Source organism: Aquarana catesbeiana, linkage group LG04, assembly GCF_042186555.1.
Source record: "Aquarana catesbeiana isolate 2022-GZ linkage group LG04, ASM4218655v1, whole genome shotgun sequence".
In the NCBI taxonomy this organism is placed as follows: Eukaryota; Metazoa; Chordata; class Amphibia; order Anura; family Ranidae; genus Aquarana; species Aquarana catesbeiana.
The window spans coordinates 516,030,144-516,053,937 of NC_133327.1; the positions used below are offsets into that span (position 1 = coordinate 516,030,144).

A 23,794-nucleotide genomic window follows, 5' to 3' on the forward strand; every position below is an offset into this window, starting at 1 on the left:
TTTTTATACACAGGATGAGTCCATCCAGGAGGAATGTGGGGAAAGTGGCAGGCAGGAGGAGACCAGGCCCATGGACAGCCTGGAGGAGGCCGGATTCACCATCATCCTGGAGGAGGCTGGGCCCAGTGTCAGGCAGGAGGTGGCTGCTCCCAGTGAGGTGGCTGCTCCCAGTGAGGTGGCTGGGCCAAGTGAGGTGGCTGGGCCAAGTGAGGTGGCTGGGCCCAGTAGGAGCCTGACCGAATCCCAAGTGCCTCCCCTCCACCTTCCCAAAAAAAGGGCCAGGAAGGGGATGGTCACACAGGACGCATCCCTGCGCCTCATGCAAGAGGCCACCCGTTTTTTAAGGAGCCCCCCCGAAGCGGAAGAATCGTATGGCTGCTACTTAGCCAGCAGGCTTCTTCAGATGAATAGGGAGCAGCGCCTCATTTGTGAGCGCCTATTTGGGGAAACAATCCATAAGGGGCTGCAGGGCACGCTAACACAAAACACCCAACTACATGAGGCAGCCCCCCCTCCTCCTCCTCCTCCTCCTCCTCCTCCTCCTGCCACAACTGAAACACCAGAGCCACAGCCTCAAAAGAAGGCTACAGGGAAGGCTGCAGGGCAGCGTGGAGGAAAGGCTGCAGGGAAGAGAAGAAAATGATGACCTGGGTTCAGTCTGGTCTGACAGAAGACGCAGGCTGTTGTAGGACCACAGTCTGGGGACATCTAGATCATCTGCTGGTGCTGTTGATCTCTGGGATTCTTGGACCAGATTGTGCTCCCTCTTATATGGACTCCGCAAGATCCCAATTTTCTGGTACACCGACTTTTTCCAGCGTTGACTTCCTCTTTATTTTATTTTGACCATGAATAAATGGATCATTTTTTGAGTTTAGCAAAAGACTTTTTATGTTTTTTCTTTGAAATCATTGATTTTACACACAATGTTAAATTAACAAGGGACAACAATCTCATTGAGTTAGAAAAAAAACACACCAAAAATACATTACTAATGTTAATAATGTTCAAGTGGTAAGTCTTGAAAATCCAAAAATTTACGTAACCAAAAACGGTGCTTTGGGTTAACTTTATCTAAAAACTAAAAAATAATCACTATAAAAAAAAAAAAAACAGAATAATGGGTTCTTTGTGGTAACTTTACAAACCTAAAAAAAAAAAAGGGGAAAAAGTATTATTAGTATGGAAACATTGTTTTTAAAATGCATACTATATCATTCATGAGATCAAAGAGAAAAAGAATCCAGAAATCAGTTTGGGAGAACTCTGATTATGAACAGCAAAACACCTTCGTTCTTTATAGAGCCTTCGTAAAGAAGAAATAAAATGCGCTGCATTCAACGATCACAGATTTTGCAGCGTGATGAATGTGCTACCTACAATACGAACACTAGTTTTACTAGACCGAGTGCTTCCGTTTAGTTTTTGCTTATGAGCATGCGTCGTTTTTTTGTCCGTCGGACTAGCATACAGACGAGCGGACTTCGGGGTCCGTCGTACTTACGACGTAAAGATTTGAAGCATGCTTCAAATCTAAAGTCCGTCGGATTTGAGGCTAAAAAAGTCCGTTGAAAGTCCGGAGAAGCCCACACACGATCGGATTACCAGCCAGCTTTAGTCCGTCAGCGTCCGTTGGACTTTTGTAGACGAAAAGTCCGACCGTGTGTACGCGGCATTACTGTCACAAGGGATGTTTACATTCCTTGTAACAGCAATAAAAGTGATCAAAAATAAAAAAATTAAAGGCACAGTGTAAAAATAAAAAAATAAAATAAATAAGTAAAAAAGAAATAATTTAAAGTGCCCCATCTCTCTGTGCTTGCGCGCAGAAGCGAAGGCATACGTCGCATCCACAAATGTAAACATCATATAAACCACACATGTGAGGTATTGCCGCAATCGTTAGAGAGAGCAATAGTTCTAGCACAAGACCTCCTCTGTAACTCTAAACAGGTAACCTGTAGAAATTTTTAAAGTGTAGCCTATGGAGATTGTTAAGTACCATAGTTTGTCGCCATTCCACGAATGTGCGCAATTTTAAAGCATGACATGTTAGGTATCTATTTACTCGACGAAACATCATATTTCACATTAAACAAAAAAAACTGGACTAACTTTACGCTTTTGTTTTTTTTTTAATTCATGAAAGTGTATTTCTTCCAAAAAAATTGCATTTTAAATACCGCTGCGCAAATACAGTGTGACGTAAAATATTGCAATGATTGCCATTTTATTCTGTAGGGTCTTTGCTAAAAATATATATATAATGTTTAGGAGTTCTAAATAATTGTCTAGCAAAACATACTCATTTTAACTTGTAAGCAACAAGTGCCAGAAAAAGGCTTAGGCATGAAGGGGTTAATGCAGGGTAGCACAAACACATGCATTCATATGCAAACAGTTGCCTTTGACAGGCTATGCTTGCAATGTAAATGCATCACTTATATGAAATACTGCATTCAGAAAAATACAACGCAAAGCAGGCCAAACACAGCCTCACGCTATACCAGTGGTCTCCAAACTGCAGCCTGGGGGCCGATAGTGGCCATTTGCTTGCCTTTATCTGGCACCTGGGGCACTGGTCCACCAATTGACACCAATGATAGGGCACCATTTCCCCTACTGACAACATGGATGGGGCACAATTCCTCCCATTAAAACCAATGATGGGGCACTGATGGTGAGACATTTTCTACTACCACTGGCTACAGTCTGCCCCCCCCCCCCGCCCAAAGCCTAAAGGACAGTAAACCGGCCCCTATAGCACAAAACATATTATTCCTGCTCTTTTATGTTGGTGACTAAATGCTCACCTGTGAGGTTGGAGAAGACATCGCTCAAATGCAGAGAGATTCTGTAACCTTGTTTTCCCCTACTCATGTACCATCTCTTATGCCGCGTACACACAGTTGGATTTTCCGACGGGAAATGTTTGATGGGAGCTTGTTGTCGGAAATTCCGACCGTGTGTAGGCTCCATCGTACATTTTTGCGTCGGAATTTCCGACAAACAAAATTTGAGATCTGGATCTCAAATTTTCCGACAACAAAATCCGTTGTCGGAAATTCCCATCGTGTGTACACAATTCCGACACACAAAATTCCACGCATGCTCGGAATCAAGCAGAAGAGCCGCACTGGCTATTGAACTTCATTTTTCTCGGCTCGTCGTACGTGTTCTACGTCACCGTGTTCTGGACAAAATTTCCGACAAGATTTGTGTGACCGCGTGTTTGAGTTTGAGCCAACATCCGAAGGAAAAAAAAACATGGATTTTGTTGTCGGAATGTGTAATCGTGTGTACGCGGCATTATTGTCTATACAGAGCACGCAAGGATTGTTTGCTGCTCAGAACAATGTTCATATTCCTTTTATTCTTTTAAAAAAATTCAATAAAAAGGATTAAAACAGAAATGTGCACTCTAGCATCTGAATGTACAGAAGTTAAATTCTTTGATACGTAAAAGACAATGGGATTTTCTCTTATATTTGGGAAGTGAAGCTGACATCTGTTGGCTATTCTGCATGCATATGTTTTTAGAGATCAAGGCAGAATGAAATGCACAAGTACAGTATATTGTTAAATGTGACTGTAGAAAAAATACTAAAAGTAAAAAAATCACAGTTCATGCTGTACAAGGGGTATCACCATGCACACACATGTTACATAGTGCTAATAGGCGAAGTGCAGGATTTGACCCTGACAAGGAAATGGGAGGTCCAGTGATAAAAATACAAAAGCCCATATTGTAGACTGGAGGGTCCAGAGGTAGAGTTAGTCAGCGCGGAACAGAGGGTAGTATTGGGGGCATTAGTGGTAGGTTGACTAAAGCACATAAACCCAAGGTAAGTATAGTAACAAGTCCTAGTTGAACTCTTGGAACACCCAATAAGAGGATAGCATGCAACCAGTCTAAACTATGTGGCATGTTCACCAATGCCAGGAGCCTGGCGGACAAGATTTGGATTTTGTGGGAATTTCAGAGACTTGGCTCAACAGCACTCATGATTGAATGGCAACCATTCAAGGGTATACCCTTTTAGCGCAGGGATAGAGAGGGTAAAAAAGCGGGAGGGGCATTCCTGTATATCAAGAATAATGTACAAGTGAATGTGAGAGATGAGAGAGGAGCTAGGGGGGGAGGTGGAATCCTTATGGGTAGAGCTCCTAAGGGGAAAATAATACTGGGAGTATGCTATAGGCCCCCTAACCTGAGGGAGGAGGGGGAGGCGGACCTCCTATAACAATTTGGATTAGCAGCAAGGATGGGAAGTGCTATCATAATGGGGGATTTTAATTATCCAGACATAGACTGGGGGAAGGGAACCACGCATTTGTCTAATGCCGCGTACACACGATCGGACATTCCGACAACAAAATGCTGGTATTTATGTTGGCTGAAACTTGTCTTGTATACACACAGTCACACGGAAATTACAATTGTCAAGAACGCGCTGATGTACAACACATACAACGGCACTATAAAGAGGAAGTTCAATAGCCAGTGCGCCACCCTTTGGGCTCCTTCTGCTAATCTTGTGTTTATCTTGTGTTAGTAGAAGTTTGGCGAGAGACGATTCGCGATTTTCAGCCTCGTGCTTTTCAGATCGTTATTGCTCTTCAGTTTGTTTCCGGTTTTCAGTGCGCATTTTTATATTACGTATTTGATTTCTCAGTGTGTTCTTGTCCGCTCGTTTCTGAATTTTAGCTTGCTCTTCTGAGGCCTTTCTGATTTTCAGTGCGTTCTGTTAGTTCGTTCTGACCAGCCGACCATTTTTAAGTCATGTTGCAGGTACGTACTCATCGTAGAGTTCGTGCTGTGCAGGGGCTTGGTGTTGGGGTTCTTACTTTGACCCAAGCCCAGTCCATGATCAGGGCGAGGAGGAGTTCATGGACCAAAAATCGGTTGCTCCAGCGTGACCAATTCTCGCACATGCCTTTGTTTCAGGAGATCCGTGAGAATAATCCTGATGATTCCAGGAATTATCCCTGGATGATGGACCCTGTTTTTGGACACCTGCATGTGGCAAGCCATCACTACCGAGCAGAGGCTTGTCGCCACCTTGCGGTGCTTGGCGACGGGGAGAAGACTGCAGGACATCAAGTTCTTGACAGGCATCTCCCCCCAGGCTCTGGGGATCATTATTTCAAAGACCTGTTCTGCCATCATTCAGGTCCTGCAGAAGGACTATATTAGGGTAAGATTTCTCCTTTAACATCACATTATATGTATTTAAATAAATTTATTTTTTAAACAAATTTGTATTTTAAACTGAAAAATATTTCCTTTGATTTACTGCTTCTGCTTCTCCTAGGTTCACCAATGGGCTTTTTTTTGGCCATTTTCTTCAATAATGCAAACATAATTTCTTGGATACATGAGGTGACAATCTCTTCTTCGGCTAACTATTATGTTGTGGGTCTGCTACACACACACCTTGTTTTTGTTGTCAATGTATGTAATGCATTAATGATAAAAATATTCATCATTTTCAGCACCATGAATTAATTTTTTGGAGTGACGAAATTGGCCTGACTGATGCAAATTATAAAGCACTGTGGGTGTTGAAAGTGCACTGAAACTGCACTGAAATTGCACTTGTAGTGCAAAGTGGATTTGCCTTTAGGAAATAACCTCCATTGTCACTGTAAACACCAACTTAAGCCAAAAACTGCTTTTGAGCATTGAAAGAAGAAGCCACACATTGTTGAGTCGAAAAATGTTTACCCTGTGCACATTCACATGTGCGTTTAGAAAAGGGTTTTTGAACAAACCAACATATTTTTTTAATAAGTTTTTTTTTTGGACATTAGAAATATCCTTTTTTTGTGGTAAACAGGCATGTTTTTAAAAGCATAAAACAATACACAACTCAGGAACTTACAAAGTTCAACTTTGATAAATTGAAGGCAATATCAGACATTAGTATGCCCAAATCTTGCCTTCATCAGATGGGGTGATGTCACCCCTGTGAAAGCCAACTTTTAAAGATGCACACAAATTGGGAGTCAAATTGGGTATTTCCCTCCTGATCCCATGCTTAAGGTCAACGTGTGCTAGCTCCCATCATGGGGGATCAATGGACGTGTTTCGGGGGTGCAACCCCTTCCTTTCAGCTACTTTAGTTGTGAGGAAGGGGATGCACCCACAAAACGCGCATATTGATATCCCGTGATGGCAGATAGCACATGTGTGCATCTTCAAAATTTGTCTTTCAACATTTTTTAGAAAAGTTATAAAAAAAAAATTACAAAAATTTTGGTGTGTTTTAGATTCTGCCTAAAACATCAATGATGTTTTTGAGTCTTTTTTCCACATCATTGATGTCTTTCTTGATCTTCTGTAAATCATGATTGCACACCATGATCTCCCCGATGAGGACATGTGCACTTGCACTTATGAAATGTGTTTCTTCTTCCACAACATCCACATCACCTAAAATAAAAAAAACACACCATGTATTATAAATATGCAGGCATACATCTATTACCTGAAGCTGTGGTCTCAGACACTCACCTGTTGTGGTCACTATTTCGCCCACATCATAAACCTCTCCTTCCTCCACATCCTGAGGTTGTGGTTTTGTGATTTCCCTTTCTTTAGGAGGTTGTGGGTCCCTGGTGTCCTCTGATGTCCTGATTCTTTTCTCCCCTATGTGAATAAAAAAGGTATACTTAGCACACAGATATTTGACGGCAGAAATAGTAATATGAAACATTGCTTGGAAGTGACGTACAATTGTCTGTTTTGGCAGAGTTCCAAGCTGAAGACATGATTTTTTTTCCCATTCTTAAAGCTGGAATACTTACCTTTTTTGGTAAAGTATCACACATGTAGAGACCCCTAGTATCCACTGGAGCACCTGTGTGGGACACCCCAAAAAGTTTGTTCTGGTGTCCCACACTAATGCTCCTGCATCCAGATGTGTAAACAGCTGCTGAGTGTCCTCTCCTTTAACTGAATCAAGTTTGCATTTCATTCTAGTTACAAACCCATCTAGACAACAATGTACTAAACTTCTTTTAATCCAAATAGACATGAACAAATGTAGTTAACCTGCATCTGCCAAAAACATTGTATCAGTGGGCGAACGAACAATGTTTACTACGAACGATTACTGTGCCCACGAACCTGAAACTTGCCATTTTCAACTGTACAACAGTAAAGAAAAGCACATGGAGCAGCACGAATGTAATAATAATAATAGGAACACACGACAAATACTTACTTTTTTGCAGCACTCTCTTGATTCTTCTGCACTGATCGTGCTCCCTCAATTGCAGGTCTGATCATCGTTTCCTCAATTGATCCTTGGATTGCCGTACCCAAAAATTCCTGTGCAGACTTTTCACAACTTTAGCCATGATCTTGGTCTTTCTGACATTTGGGTTTGGGTAAGGTCCATGCTTCCCATCATAGTCAGCCCTCTTCAAGATGCCCACCATCTCTACAAAGGACATATTAGAGGCCTTAAATCTCCTCCGGGATCGGGACGTTCGTGGCTCCGGGCTTTCGTCGTTGCTGCTGCTGTCTTCATGCACTTGTTCTTTCTCCGCCATGTGCTCTCCACTGCGCCGAAAGAGAAGGGGCGGGGAATATACTATAAAGAAGGTCAGGGGCGGGCGGAGTTTCACGCATGCGCAGTGTATATAAAGCATAACACGCGTGCATCATATGTACGATCTGTGAGCAGAGGACGGAGTAGCGGAAGCACCGATCATTCTAACGAAGATACAATTTTAACGTAACTATACTGCTTATAGATTGAGGCCTATTTTGGGGCAAGATTATGCGAGTTTAGCCTGACATTAGGGTTTGTCTTGTGTTGTGTCTTGCAGATAAAAGGGATCGATTCAACGATCATGATTTCCTCCCTCAATTCATTGATTTGTACAGAGAGCTACCCTGTCTGTGGCAGACAAAACACCCCTTTTATACAAATGTACTAAAGAGGAAGGCAACACTGGATAAATTGCTTGAATTTGTGAAGTCACAGATCCCCACGGCAGACATCAACTATTTGAAGTGCAAAATTGGTGGCCTGAGGAGCACTTATAATAGGAAGCGCAAGAAGGTCCAGGATTCCCAGAGATCAGGAGCAGCAGCAGATGACGTTTATGTCCCCAGGCTGTGGTACTATGACAGACTGCGATTTCTGTCAGACCAGACTGAAATCAGGCCATCACTCTCAACCCTTCCTTCCACCCCAGCTGAGGCTTCCGACATCCAACCTGGGCCTTCCACCCAAGAAGAAGATGTGGAGGAGCCCAGCTTGAGTCAGGTATAGCATTGTTTAACATATTTCTCAAATTTGTGTGTGATTGATGAACAATAAACTAAAACTATGTCCCTTTTTCATACACAGGAAATCCTCAGCCAGGAGGTGGCTGTGGAATGTGTCAGCCAGGAGGTGGCAGGGGAAAGTGGCAGCCAGGAGGTGGTGCGGGTAAGTGGCAGCCAGGAGGTGGGGGGGTAAGTGGCAGCCAGGAGGTGGCCAGGCCCACTAGCCTGACCGAATCCCAGGTCCCTCCCCTCCGCCTTCAACAAAAAAGGCCCAGGAAGGGGAGGAGCATGGAGGAGTCAGCACTTGGGTTAATTTGGCAGGCTTTTGCGGCCCTCAGAACCCCCCAGTCGTCTTGAGGCCTATGCCTGCATGGCTGCCAACAAAATGCAGGAAGTATGCATGGAGGTGGGCCAATGCCTCTTTTGTGAGGAAGTGATATATATGGCCCTAAATAAGGAGTTGAGGGGAGAACTCACAAGCAAAACCCACCTTTGTGAGTTGGACCATCCTCCTCCTTCTCCTCAACCTCCTCCACCTCCTGCCACAACTCCAACACCAGAGCCACAGCATGGAAGCAAGCGTGGAAGGAAGGGTGGAAGGAAGACAAGAGAGTGATGGCCTGGGTTCAGTCTGGTCTGGCAAAAGACGCAGGCTGTTTTAAGACCAAAGCCTGGGGACATATATGTCACCTGCTGCCGTTCCTGATCTCTCGGAGTCCTGGAACGGATTGTGCTCTCTATTAAATGGACTCCTCAGGCTCACAAATTTGCCTGTCAAATAGTTGATGTGTGCCCTGGGGTACAAAGACTTTGCTAATTTCACCAGTTTATCCAGCGTTGCCTTCCTCTTTATTTTGTTATGACCCCTAAGAAATATATATTTTTTGTCTTAAGTCATTGGCTGTGTGTTATAATTAAAAGAGGACAGTTTGTTTGTAAGTAGGCAGGTTCATTTCAAAAATACAATGTCAAATTAATAAAGGATACCAACCAATCTCTTTGAGGTTAAAAAATTATCTTGTGATAATAATTGTAACTTGACACACAAAATGAGAAAAAATATTATGGAGATAACTAGAAAAAAAAAAAAAATCAGGAGATCTTGATTTAAAAAAAAAAAAGGAGATCACTATAAACAAAAATTCTAAACATTATTCTGGAGATCTGGCGAAAAAATAAAAAAGATTATTCATGAGATCACAAGAAATAATGAAATCAGTTTGTCAGAACTCTGTGTGAATATCAGCAGCAAAACAACTTCAAAATTCTAGCATTATAACGAAGAGAATGTACTGCATTAAAAGATTTTAAAATGTGCAGCGTGACGAATGTGCTTTCTCCATTACAAACGCTAGTTTTACCAGACCGAGCGCTTCCGTCTCGTACTTGATTCAGAACATGCGTGGAGTTTTGTGCGTCAGAATTGTGTACATGCGCTCGGAATTTACGACAACGGATTTTATTGTCGGAAAATTTGAGAACCAGCTCTCAAATTTTTGTTGTCGGAAATTCCGGCAAAAAATTTCCGATGGAGCCTACAGATTTGTTGTCGGAATGTCCGATCGTGTGTACACGGCATAAGGCTCGCCAATTCCTAAATGTCTTGCAGGACAATTTCATGGGTCATATGGTAAACGCACCAACTAGAAATAAAGCATTACTAGGTCTACTGATTACCAACAATACAGACCAAATCATGGATGTGGAAATGCAGGGAAATTTAGGAAACAGCGATCACAGGTCAATTGGCTTCAATATAAATCACACAAATAGGAAACATAAGAGTAATACAAAGACACTGAATTTCAAAAGAGCCAACTTCCCTAAACTACGAACCTTGCTAGAAGATATAAATTGGGATAAAATCTTATGAACAAAGAACATGGAGGAGAGATGGGTTCGCTTTAAGAGCATATTAAATAAGGGCATTAGCCAGTGCATCCCATTGGGTAATAAATTTAAAAGAGCGAACAAAACTCCTGGATGGCTTAACGCCAATGTAAAAATGAATATAAAAGCAAAAGAGAAGGCCTTAAAAAAAAACAAGGTTGAGGGATCATCGTCAGCATTCAAACTTTATAAAGAATGCAACAAGAAATATAAGGGTGCAATTAGGGCGGCTAAGATAGAACATGAAAGACACATAGCGGAGGACAGCAAAAAAATCCCAAGAAATTATTTAAGTATGTAAACAGTAAAAAAGGGAGGACAGACCATATTGGCCCATAAAGAATGAGGAAGGACATCTGGTTACAAAGGATGGGGAGATGGCGAATGTATTGAATTCATTCTTCTCCTCAGTCTTCACAAGGGAATCGGGGGGCTTCACTAACCAAAACTACAGTGTTTATCCTTGTGACACATCACAGGAAGCACCTTCATGGCTAACAGAGGACAGAATTAGAATTAGACTTGGGAAACTTAACATTAATAAATCACTGGGACCGGATGGCTTGCACCTGAGGGTACTTAGGGAACTCAGTCAAGTAATTGCCAGACCATTTTTCCAAATTTTTACTGACAGTCTACTGACTGGAATGGTACCAGCAGATTGGAGAAAAGCCAATGTAGCATCAATATTTAAAAAGGGCCCAAAATACATCCCTGGGCATTACAGACCAGTTAGCCTAACATCAATAGTATACAAGCTCTTGGAGGGGATGATAAGGGACTATATACAAGATTTTAGTAATGAAAATGGTATCATTAGAAGTAGTCAGCATGGATTCATGAAGAAGCCATTAACCTTCTATGAGGAGGTGAGTTGATATCTAGATAAAGGAAGACATGTAGATGTGGTGTATCTGGATTTTGCAAAAGCATTTGACACAGTACCACATAAAGTTTACTGTACAAAATAAGGTCCGTTGGCATGGACCATAGGGTGAGTACATGGATTAAAAACTGGCTACAAGGGCGAGTTCAGAGGGTGGTGATAAATGGGGAATACTCGGAATAGTCAGGGGTGGGTAGTGAGGTCCCACAGGGTTCTGTGCTGGGACCAATCCTATTTAATTCATTCATAAACGACCTGGAGGATGGGGTAAACAGTTCAATGTATTTGGGGACGATACTGAGCTAAGCAGGGCAATAACGTCTCAATAACGTCTCCGCAGGATGTGAAAACCTTGCAAGAAGATCTAAACAAATTAATGGGGTGGGCAACTACATGCCAAATGAGGTTTAATGTAGAAAAATGTAAAATAATGCATTTGGGTGGCAAAAATATGAAGGCAAATTTATACACTAGTGGGAGAACCTCTGGGAGAATCTAGGATGGAAAATGACTAGTAGGTGATAGGCTCAGCAATGGCATGCAATGCCAAGCTGCTGTTAACAAAGCAAACAGAATATTGGCATGCATTAAAAAAGGGATTACCGGTAACTCCAGGGATAAAGCAATAATTCTCCCACTCTACAAGATTCTGGTCCGGCTGCACCTGGAGTATGTTGTTCAGTTCTGGGCACCAGTAGGAAGGATGTACTGGAAATGGAGCGAGTACAAAGAAGGGCAACAAAGCTAATAAAGGGTCTGGAGGATATTAGTTATGAAGAAAGGTTGCAAGCACTGAACTTATTGTCTCTGGAGAAGAGACGCTTGAGAGGGGATATGATTTCAATTTACAAATACCATACTGGTGGTCCCACAATAGGGATAAAACTTTTTTGCGGAAGAGAGTTTAATAAGACACGTGCCCACTCATTAAAATGAGAAGAAAAGAGGTTTATCCTTAAACTGCGTAGATGTGGTCCTTTACTATAAGAGTGGCAAGGATGTGGAATTCCCTTCCACAGGTGGTGGTTTCAGCGGGGGGCATCGATAGTTTCAAACAACTATTAGGTAAGCACCTGAACGACCACAACATACAGGGATATACAATGTAATACTGACATATAACACACATAGGTTGAACTTGATGTCTTTTTTTCAACCTCACCTACTATGTAACTATGTAGCTCAATTTGCTCTGATGTAGGGGTGTGTAGCCTGAACATGGTGAAGGGACACTTGACACATTGTAGTTTTTTGTTTTGATTTTTTTCTGAAGCGAATTTTGCAGCAAAATACAAGGTCCACTTTACTTTTACAACCCCACCACCATGTAATAATTTAAAATAAACATCCTAAAAAATCAAATATTAGGAGTAAAGGTTAAAATATACTATCCTTACATCTAGACTTACGCTCAATGCACCTAGATAAAGGTTTTTGGAATAAAGGGGAGAAAAGCGGTATTATTTCCAAACCTGCTCTCCTGCATTTTCTTTTTGTAAATTAGGCTACATGTGCCAATGAAGACTAATTGGGAATGGGGGAGGGACAACGGGAAAGTTAGGTATAGGTAGTTGGTCAGTCAATTGACTGATCAGTTCCTGACCAAGCACGTGTAGAGTGTAATTGCTGTAACCAAAATTGACTGCATGTAAATCAGGGCTAAGGAAACAGGGGAAGGGGTCTTCGGTATAGAGAATACTGGAGGGGAAAGAGGTTACTTATAGCAATTAATGGTCAGGAAATTATGTAATAATATAAAAGATAACAATTTATTGATACATAGTAAAATCACCTGGGCAGGGTGGGACATACAAATATGAAGGTAAGGCACTAAAGAAGGCAAAAGACTTCAATATCAAAGGTATTGCTAAAAACGAAATGACGAACACGACAAAAAACACACACAAACACCGCGGCACAGACACTGTCTGGACTGTATATGTTGCTCGGCATCAGTGCAGTCAAATTAAGTCATGGCAGTCAGGTGTACATCCCAATGCTGGGTATGGGCCAGTGTAAAATTTAGTGGGATATGTTGCCGAGGAACATATGCGGGAGCGGGGAGGGGGGAGGAGGACCTGGAGGGAGGAAAAATTGTTATGGCCAGAGGAAATGGCTGAACAAGTCCTGCAATGGGAGATGAACTGCTGGAATTAGATGCGATCTGGGTGGTCCACGGCAATAGGACTATAAGTGTAATCACAGTGAAATCCATTCATGCAAAGTAAACAGCAGTAATTAGTCCGAATTGCTTAAAGTGCAGTGAGATGCGATGTGGGGTGATCCGGTATATGTATGGCAAAGATGGAGACAATTATCATGCGTGCAGCTGTATAGTGTCACCTCAATAGGTGAACTGGAGTTTGCTCAAACTTTACCCCCCATAACGATTCTTGAGGGCTGGTTCGTAGTCCGTTCTTGTGGAGGACTGACGGGATCCCAGAGATAGCAGGAGCCGCACAGTGGCAACAGCCAAAGCTATCTGTGACGGTATCGTGGCGTGCACCTCGTAAAGTAGGGATTCCTTGCTGGACTCAGGTCACCTGGGCAACTTGAGGCTGGATCAGCGTGTACTGTGTGCTGTGTATTGCCTCACAGCTGTTCGGCTCCTCTCACTCGGTCCACTCCGTAGGTTGTGTTGGTGCCGGTGATGACGTCAACGCGTTTCGCTGTTGCTTAGTAGCGTAGCTTCTTCCTGGACGTTTGATTAGTGAGGCCAGCGCACACCTTTATATTGTAGTGTGCTGGCCTCGGTATAGCCAATCAGCAGTGTGGTTGGATAAAATACAATGTTTCCAACTGTGGAACAGTATAGAGCGTATAATTCATTCATCATTAGCAATCCAGGATAATGTTAGTTAGAGCTGAAACACAAAGTTTACGGCCAAAACCGTCACATTTGTGGAGTCTTTTGCAAATCGTTTAGCACGGTGTGCATAAATTATAAGGAAATGCATTAATGTAAAGTGCATAGTATTAGGTTCTCAAGAGGAGAAGGGGAAGAGACATGAGGTTAGAGACAGAAAAAATGCTTTACAGGACATTGAGGGCAGCATTAAAACGTGAAGTCATTTTCTAAAGGTTGGTATCATTTGTGTAGTTCAAACATTAATCGTGACACCTGAATTTACTAGGATTAATCAGGTGGAAATTCTTTATAGTTTCTGTATGTATTTTTATTTTTTATTTTTTTATTTTTATTGTTAGGCCCCTTTCACACTGGAGCGGTTTTCAGGCGGTATTGCGCTAAAAATACCGCCTGAAAACCGCCCCTAAACAGCCTCCGCTGTTTGTTCAGTGTGAAAGCCCGAGGGCTTTCACACTGAAGCGGTGCGCTCGCAGGACGGTAAAAAAAGTCCTGCGAGCCACTTCTCTGGAGCGGGGAAGGAGCGGTGTATTCACCGCTCCTAAACCGCTCCTGCCCATTGAAATCAATGGGACAGCGCGGCTATACCGCGGTAATACCGCGGCTATAGCCGCGCTGTACGAGCGGATTTAACCCTTTTTCGGCCGCCAGCGGGGGTTAAAACCGAACCGCTAGCGGCCGAATACCGCTGCAAGAACGACGGTACAGCAGCGCTAAAAATAGCGCTGTTGTACCACCGACGCCCCCACTGCCCCAGTGTGAAAGAGGCCTTAGTCATTTCCATATTTCAGATGATATAGATAGCTGGATCATAAGGGTACCCAAATATCACCTATGGACTTAGAAAGGCCTGCAGGTTTAGTTCGGTGTTTAAACCTAGAGGGACAAGGGACTTCAAATGGTACATCCACCGTTTCTCCTTTTGTAGGAGCACACGATCGAAGTCTCCTCGTCTACTGGATAGCTTCAACGCATAAATGCCCTTTACCTGCATACCCTTGATACTTCTACCATGTTCTAATGCGAAGTGTTTGGCTAGTGGTTTCTCTGCAATTTTTTCTTTATCCTTAATCTCCCTTAAGTGCTCTCCAATACGCACTTTGAGGGGCCTCTTGGTTTTCCCTACATAGATCTTGGGGCAGGGGCAGGTTATCATGTAGATACCGTGCTAAACGATTTGCAAAAGACTCCACAAATGTGACGGTTTTGGCCGTAAACTTTGTGTTTCGCCTATAACCAACCTTATGCTGGATTGCTAATGATGAATGAATTTTACGCTCTATACTGTTCCACAGTTGGAAACATTGTATTTTATCCAACCACACTGCTGATTGGCTATACTGAGGCCAGCACACTACAATATAAAGGTGTGCGCTGGCCTCACCAATCAAACGTCCAGGAAGAAGCTACGCTACTAAGCAACGGCGAAACGTGTTGACGTCATCACCGGCACTAACACAACCTATGGAGCGGACCGAGTGAGAGGAGCTGAACAGCTGTGAGGCAATACGCAGCACACAGCACACGCTGATCCAGCCTCGAGTCGCCCAGGTGACCTGAGTCCAGCAAGGAATCCCTACTTTACGAGGTGCACGCCACAATACCGTCACAGATAGCTTCGGCTGTTGCCACTGTGCGGCTCCTGCTATCTCTGGGATCCCGTCAGTCCTCTACAAGAACGGACTACGAACCAGCCCTCAAGAATCGTTATGGGGTAAAGTATGAGCAAACTCCAGTTCACCTATTGAGGTGACACTATACAGCTGCACGCATGCTAATTGTCTCCATCTTTGCCATACATATACCGGACCACCCCACATGGCATCTCACTGCACTTTATGCACACTTCTGAAGGCTGTTATTGAATGCTGCGGACTAAGATCCATATTAAGCAATTCGGACTAATTACTGTTGTTTACTTTGCATGATTGGATTTCACTGTGATTACACTTATAGTCCCCGTTGCCGTGGACCACCCAGATCGCATCTAATTCCAGCAGTTCATCTCCCATTGCAGGACTTGTTCAGCCATTTCCTCTGGCCATAACAATTTTTCCTCCCCCCAGGTCCTCCTCCCCCCTCCCCGCTCCCGCATATGTTCCTCGGCAACAAATCCCACTAAATTTTACACTGGCCCATACCCAGCATTGGGATGTACACCTGACTGCCATGACTTAATTTGACTGCACTGATGCCGAGCAACATATACAGTCCGGAGAGTGTCTGTGCCGCGGTGTTTGTGTGTGTTTTTTGTCATGTTCGTCATTTTGTTTTTAGCAATACCTTTGATATTGAAGTCTTTTGCCTTCTTTAGTGCCTTACCTTCATATTTGTATGTCCCACCCTGCCCAGGTGATTTTACTATGTATCAATAAATTGTTATCTTTTATATTATTACATAATTTCCTGACCATTAATTGCTATAAGTAACCTCTTTCCCCTCCAGTATTCTCTATACCGAAGACCCCTTCCCCTTCCCCCGTTTCCTTAGCTCTGATTTACATACATGTGCCAATGAATTTATTCCTAAAGAGATTAAACATATATTAACACTTAATTTCAATTCATATAGCTAAGTCAGGAAAGAAAATATGCTACTTAACATGTGGCTGTTTTCACTGGAATATACTGTATTTCATGGAATATTGCTAGAATTAAGTGAGACAAACATTATACCTAACTTAATAACATAACTTGTTAAAGGTTAGGAAACTCATCTGACTTGTCAGTTTCTATTATTGTATTTGTGCAGCTGGAGTAAAAAAAAAAAAAAAAGAAGATTCAGGGAAAATATCTAATCTTTTTATACAATTTAAAGCCCAATTCCATGAAAGAACAGCCCCTTTCTTCCAGTTGTCTCTCCCCCAACCCAGGAAACCCCCCCCCCACGCTTTTTTTGCATTTTTTTAAACATTTCTGGATACATGCTTTTTTGCAGCTGTCTTTATTCCAGTCAAATTATGTGCTGGGGCAGTGCCACAGAGAAGGGGGAATATTTAATATTTAGGTGGAACAAAACTGCACCTTGGGACAACATCTCAAATATTAGAATTTCTATAATATACAGTTACATTAGTATGTACTGTATGTTACTGTTGATATAAATTAATTAGTTCAAGGAGGTTGTGCTTAGCGCTCAATTAGTTTTACAATCCATGTGCTATTACTGGCATGTCTGTTGGGGGGGGTCTACCCTGGGAAACAGTACCTCAGAAAATGCTAGCTGTCTGGCTGTCATTCTGAACCTCTTGCTTTAATACACTGGCCTGAACAAGTATACCGGGTAGGACTTCTGACTTTACCACAAAGGGTTACTAAACCCTCGTTTTTTTTTTTTTTTATTATTTAAATAACAAACATGTCATACTTACCTCCACTGTGCAGTTGGTTTTGCACAGAGTGGCCCCGATCCTCCTCTTCTGGGGTCCCTGCTCCTATTCTTGAGTGCCCCGTCGGAGAGGCGCTCTCTTTCGGGACACCCGTGTGGACGCGCTCCCGAGTCCTGCTGATGCGTCTATTGACACAGACAGCAGGACTCGCCCCCGCCCCCACAACATTGGATTTGATTGACAGCAGCGGGAGCCAATGGCTGCACTGCTATCAATATATCCAATCAGGGCATGAGACAGCGGCTAGATCTGGTGTGCTCGTCCCCAGGGCGAGAAAGAACAGGTTCAGGTGAGTAAAACGGGGGGGGGGGATGTCTGGGGGGCTGCTGCATGACAGAAGGTTTTTCACCTTAATGCATAGAGATTTTTGGGTCAGTGATTCAGAAACTATGAATGCTAGTTGGCCAGATTAATAGCAAGATCACTATCATTTAAGAAAGAGGTCAGTAATGGTTGTGCCTATACTTCTCTTATTAAAATTATTATTTTAAAGTAAATTTATGGTCCTTTTAAAATTTCTGAGAACCTACTTTGTATTGAAGAATTATTGGAAGACCTAAGCCCCTGCTGTTTGTTTACTGCCTGGTAGATACCTATCGGCTTGTGCTGACGTTGTCATGTGAGGTTCAGGGTTTTTGAGCCATAGCAATGGCTTCCTGTCTAACAGTGCATTTAGGGGATGACTAGGTCCTGTGCCTGGCACACACGATCATAAAATCAGACAAAACATATTGCTTTCAAAGCAATCGTACGATAATTTGATCATTAGTACACAGCTTTCGAGATCCGATCACAACAGTTCATCCAAAATTATCCGAAGGGACAAACGCGAACATTTTTCTCATATAGTACCAGATCGTACAATTTTTGTTCAATCAGCACGGTATTTGTCCAAAAAAAAAAAAAAAATCAGAAGACCAAGACCACGCATGCTTGGAAATGAAAGAATACATTACAATAACTTCATTACATCACTTCTGAAGTTGTATTCTGTCGTATGAGAATTTTTGTACGTTTAGTAACCTCCTCATTTTCGATATGAGACTAGCGTGCAAAAAAATTAAATAATTGAGTGGTCAAAGTATGCCTATATAAATCACTGGCTGCTCTGCTCCAATGCGACCTTCCAGATGTTCACAGGTATCCGCTCTCATATAGGCTTAGCATATGCCACATTAAAAGACAAAGAAGCTCGCCATAGTGTAAAATCATCAACCATTTCACTTTATTCCTAAAAGCATACACTCACATAATCACCATTAACATTAATGATGATAATGTCATGATGTCATCATGAGGAGCAGCAGTAAGACTGGGATGGTTGAGGGACAGAACTGCATTGGTTGATCACCAGTCTTTATGTCCAGAAGAGATGCCATGGAGGGTCATTGGAGCAGGTGAGGGGAGTATAAAACTTTGTTGGAATTTTTTTTAACCTTTGTAAATGGGTGATGGATTGAGGGGAAACCAATTTGCCCAGGGATGGGCTTCAACTACTGTTACTGTAAAGAACCCCTTCTAAAACTGAAGGCAAAATTATACTTTATGTGCAACTGATGTCCCTTTGTCCAGCCAAATCTTTATTTTGACCTTGAGTGTATTTAATCATATTAACTAATGCCGCGTACACACGAGCGGACTTTCCGGCAGACTTGGTCCGGCGGACCGGACTCCGGCGGACAATTCAATCGTGTGTGGGCTCCAGCGGACTTTTTTTCCCCCCAAAAGTCTGATGGACCTAGAAATAAAACATGTTTAAAATCTTTCCGACGGACTCGAGTCCGGTCGAAAAATCCGCTCGTCTGTATGCTAGTCCGACGGACTAAAACCGACGCTAGGGCAGCTATTGGGTACTGGCTATCAACTTCCTTATTTTGGTCCGGTCGTACGTCATCACGTACCAATCCATCAGACTTTGGTGTGATCGTGTGTGTCCAAGTCCGTTCGTTTGAAAGTCCGGCGGACGTACGCTGCAGAAAGACTGTCAGACCTAGACTGTCGAAAAGTCCACTCATGTGTACACGGCATGAGTTGTTGTTAAGACTTTTTTCTTTCAAAATTGAAAAACGTACCCAGTTTTTCAAGTCGATTAAGCTCGGTTCACACTGCTGTGACTCCAAAGTTGTTTGACTTGCTTGCGACTTTTGTAAGATATTATTGCAGTATATGTCACTCGTCACACCAAAGTTGCAGAAAAGTAGTGCAGGAACCTTTTCTTTTTTGTTGTGGCAACTTGAGTCGTATTGATTATGATGGCACCCATTGAAATTAATGTGTTTTGATCACATTATAAGTCCCATCAGTGTGAACCGGGGTTTACTTTCCGTGAGATTTTCAGTCCCCCTTATTAGTTTAGCTGTCCGTCTTTGAATTCTCCACAAAACTATTATGTCCTTTTTACAATGCTGCCCACAACTGGACCTCTAATTATAGCTGTGTCCTTACCTCTTATTCATGTTCACCCACATCACGTACAGTTGATCACTAGTCTCCTTTACTTTTCTGGTGTCATCAGAGCTGTAATCACGTAGGACTTTGTTGGTAAGTTCATTAAATGTGTCCATAGCTATCTCACCCTTGTGCAGTTCTTGCATTAAAGCCTGGAAAATAAAATATAATTTGGTGCTACAAGTGGGAAGAAGAATGGTTATATTTGTAGTAAATAAAAATAAACTAGATAAATAACTCCCCAAGGACATTTTCTATTTGAAACTGACACAGCAAAATATGTTTACTATTCACTACTATTACTCACACCACCACATAACAGAACTTAGCCATCTATTTCTTTACAAAAATTTACTGAATACGTTTTCACAGAAAGTAAATAAGAAAATAGTTATCAACCGAGTGTCAATAAATAAGAAAGGCGCTATATACTAATTTCATGATTCCTCATTTTAAAACATTCTGGCAAAAAGCACATCTTTTATGAAGAGTGCTACACAAAACTCAGCGCATATATGACCCCTAACTTCTCTAATTTTATCTTTATTTGTCTGTTAAATTATATAACATTAAAACGTGTTTTGTTATATTGTGAGCTTAAAGTGGTTGTAAACCTTTACATATACCCAGTGAAGTGACTGGCCTCAGATGATACATAGAGATAAAACAAAGCCTCCTAAGTAAGTTGTACCTGTTTATCTGCAGTTTTCTCATCTCTACATTCATTCAAAGACCAGAATTCATAAAACTTGTCTGAGCTTCCAGAAAACAGAGGGCAGAGAGCTGAAATTACACGCTGCATAGCTCAGTGAGGAGAGCTCTAAGAGCTGATTGGAGGGAAGGGACACACCCCCCTCCACACAGCATACAGGAATAGAGCTGAGGCTGTCAATCAAGGACTGTGTGCTGGAGCTCCCTCCTCTGTTACCTTTTTTCTCTTGGTGTCAGGAAAACTTGTTAGAAGTGATTCATACTGATTGCAGAGCACAGAAGCAGCAGACAGAAATAACATGTAGTGCTCTGGATTGAGACAAGTACGCACTATAGAAGGATATGCTTTGTTCATATTTCATATCTGAGGTTTGTTTACAACCACTTTAAAGCTTTCTGTGCTCTCTGTAGACTGCAGAACACCACCCACCTATGTTATAGAGATGAAGAGCGAGGGAGGTATTCAGTAGCCCACTGTTTTGTCTATCTATGCATGTTCTAGCATTTTTTCCTACTGCATTTTGCAAAATATAGAATACATTTAAAACCCAGCAAGAACAGTTACTTTACCTGCCTTTACTTACATTTTCCCTACATATACAAGCTAACCTGCAAAAGTGAACAATGGGCAGTGATAGGGGATGCTTACAATGGTTGCCTCATATCTACAGATTATTTTATTTATTATTAAGATCATTCATTTTTTAAAAATATGTTGCTACAGCTTTTCAAGTACCTGTAATGGTTTTGTTCATCTCAACCCCTCTCACTACTACTGTTGATGTAAAAACTTGGTTAAGAATATAAGGACATACCAAATAAAAGCAATAATGGATATACTAAACACTAGTATTCCATGTATTAACATCAGAATACAAAATCGTTTGAAATTGTGGTCCTTTAATCTTGCTTCTCTGCAATACCCTTCAAACTGCTATTTTTTGAAGCATGTGCTTTTTAATTTTATCAAAACGACAAGACTTTCAAGGCATGATGGAATCTGAGTGGGAAAAACCTCTATAGGCAGTTTGCACCTGATTAGGAGAAACCTCTATAGGCATTTTAGAATCCGATTGGGAGAAACTTCTATAGATATGTTTAAATCAGATTGGGAGAAACCTCTATACGCAGTTTGCACCTGATTGGGAAAAACTTCTATAGACAGTTTACACCTGATTGGGCGAAACCTCTATAGATATTTTAGAATCTGATTGGTAGAAACCTCTACAGGCAGTTTTAATCTCATTGGGTGAAACTTTTATAGGCATGTTTGAATCTCATTGGGTGAAACTTATATGTGGCACTATGTTTTTATTTGAGGTCATCGATATATAAAAGACAGAAAATGCTCTGCAATGGGTGTATTGGGAAATGTACTCTCCTGCATCACAGACAGGAACTCAAGATAATAGACAAAAGGGAGTGCAGTGCACTACAGCAATGCCTGGATGGACAACTAAAATACTAAGTAGGCAGATTGTGCTTCCCGTATGCATCCCATAATTGCAATTTTTGTTTTGACTAGAGGTTACCTTTAAATGGGGGTATTTAACAAATAAGAAACTGCTGTCAATAAATTACAGTGCGAGTAAACTCCCTTTGTTGTTTTGTACCTACAGGTAAGCGTATAATAAGGCTTACCTGTAGGTACAGTAAACATCTCCTAAACGTGCGCCATTTGGGAGATATTTACATGTGTAGCAGCCAGTGACATCACTGGCGTATGTGCACTGGAACACATATTAATTGTTCAAGTTACATGGCATAGTGTGTGACTTGCAGGGATTCCATGTTTAATAAAATGTACATGATTTGATATGTTCAGCTGTGCTGGGCTGTCAAACAAGAAAGCCAAGCACTAACTTGTTGCTGACTGTTCATGCCGACTTTCACACTGCTCCATTGAAAAAATGCATTTGAAACAGATATGCGATTTTGATGCATTTCCAGTGTGTTTTTATGGGTGACTGACTCCCAGCATGCACCTGTGAAACATGGACATGTGACTGAAAAAACACACATGCAGCAAAAACACAACATCCTTTTCAATGGGGAGTTGAGCTTTTGGTGTGGTTTTGAAAAGCGCACCAAAGATGCAGCATGCATGACTTTCCAAAACACACTGCACCAACAGAGCAGTGGTGTGAAGAGTCCCATAGGATTTCATGGGAAATATTTTTATTGTGTTTTTAACAAGGTAAAGTCACAAGTAAACCTACTGTACTGCTATTTAGGTCTATGTTCACAAAACGTCAGTAAATCAACTCAATCAATCTCTACACTGGAGTACCAGGCTTTTACTTGTCATCAGTTGACTGCACAGGGGTAATCTTTTCCATGCAATATTTTAGATTTGCCTTACTAAAAAAATATTAAAACCATTTAAAAAGTAAGGGAAGACACTACACCTTGCCTTTATAGAAGTGTACTAAAAATACAATGCATTGAAGATTCAGTAATATTATGTAAAATGTCATGTAAGCACACTAAATATGTATATACAGTATGTGGCTGTAAAGAGATTCATTTTTTTTAACACAGAAGCACGCAGTTCATCTAACGAAGTGAAACTTTTTAAATGCATAAAGCCATTCCAGTGTTACAATACAATGTTACAAGACCTCCCTCTGCAGTCCAATGGCAACAACTGCATGTACCTGCTGGGCCAAGGAAAACAAACTGAACAATATATTTTCAAGCTAGTTAAATATAAAAAAAATATACTTGAATAATTAAAAAAATATGTGATTAAAATTTAAGCATACAGTATTCTGAATGTATGTCTCATGTGGAGGTTATAAAGCATTTGTTATCCAAATATTTATATTGTTAGCAGTTATTATTTTAATAACTAATTAAATAACTGATGATTACGATCATTTATTTTTATTAGCACCATCTTCACCAAGAAAAACTAAATTGGATGATCATACCATCTATAGTTTTACTTTGGGAGTGGGAGTTTCTTCCATTCTGTACCCTTTTTACACGTTCCATATTCTATTATAACATAAACTACACTGTGGCTTCCTTTACAAACATTTAAAAAAAGAACTCCCAGTATGGCATTTTTATATAGTTACATTGGACCAGCTCTGACCAATGTGACTATGCATTTACCATACCTGTGAGATCCCTCTAGTAGAAGCTGGAAATCGCTGTAGTAGACACGGCTACTCCGGTGACCTCCACTTGCTTCCAGGTCCCATGGCGAACAGCTGCCCTGCTGCATTATGGACACAGGAGGTTGGCACAAGTGCCATTCAGAAAAGACTTTTTTCATTTTCTCAATGAATACAAAGCATTTTCTGATTGGAGAA

The 23,794-nt window shown here is 41.6% G+C and overlaps 1 protein-coding gene across 7 annotated transcripts in view; it reads right to left on the minus strand.

Moving 5' to 3' along the window:
* UTRN (utrophin) overlaps nucleotides 1-23,794 on the minus strand; it is a 1,071,426-nt gene that overhangs the window by 554,614 nt on the left and 493,018 nt on the right. For all 7 annotated transcript variants that reach the window (XM_073627744.1, XM_073627752.1, XM_073627745.1 and 4 more), the window contains one exon: nucleotides 19,761-19,915. In XM_073627744.1, coding sequence (XP_073483845.1) covers nucleotides 19,761-19,915 — 155 coding nt within the window. The remainder of the gene's footprint in view (nucleotides 1-19,760; nucleotides 19,916-23,794) is intronic.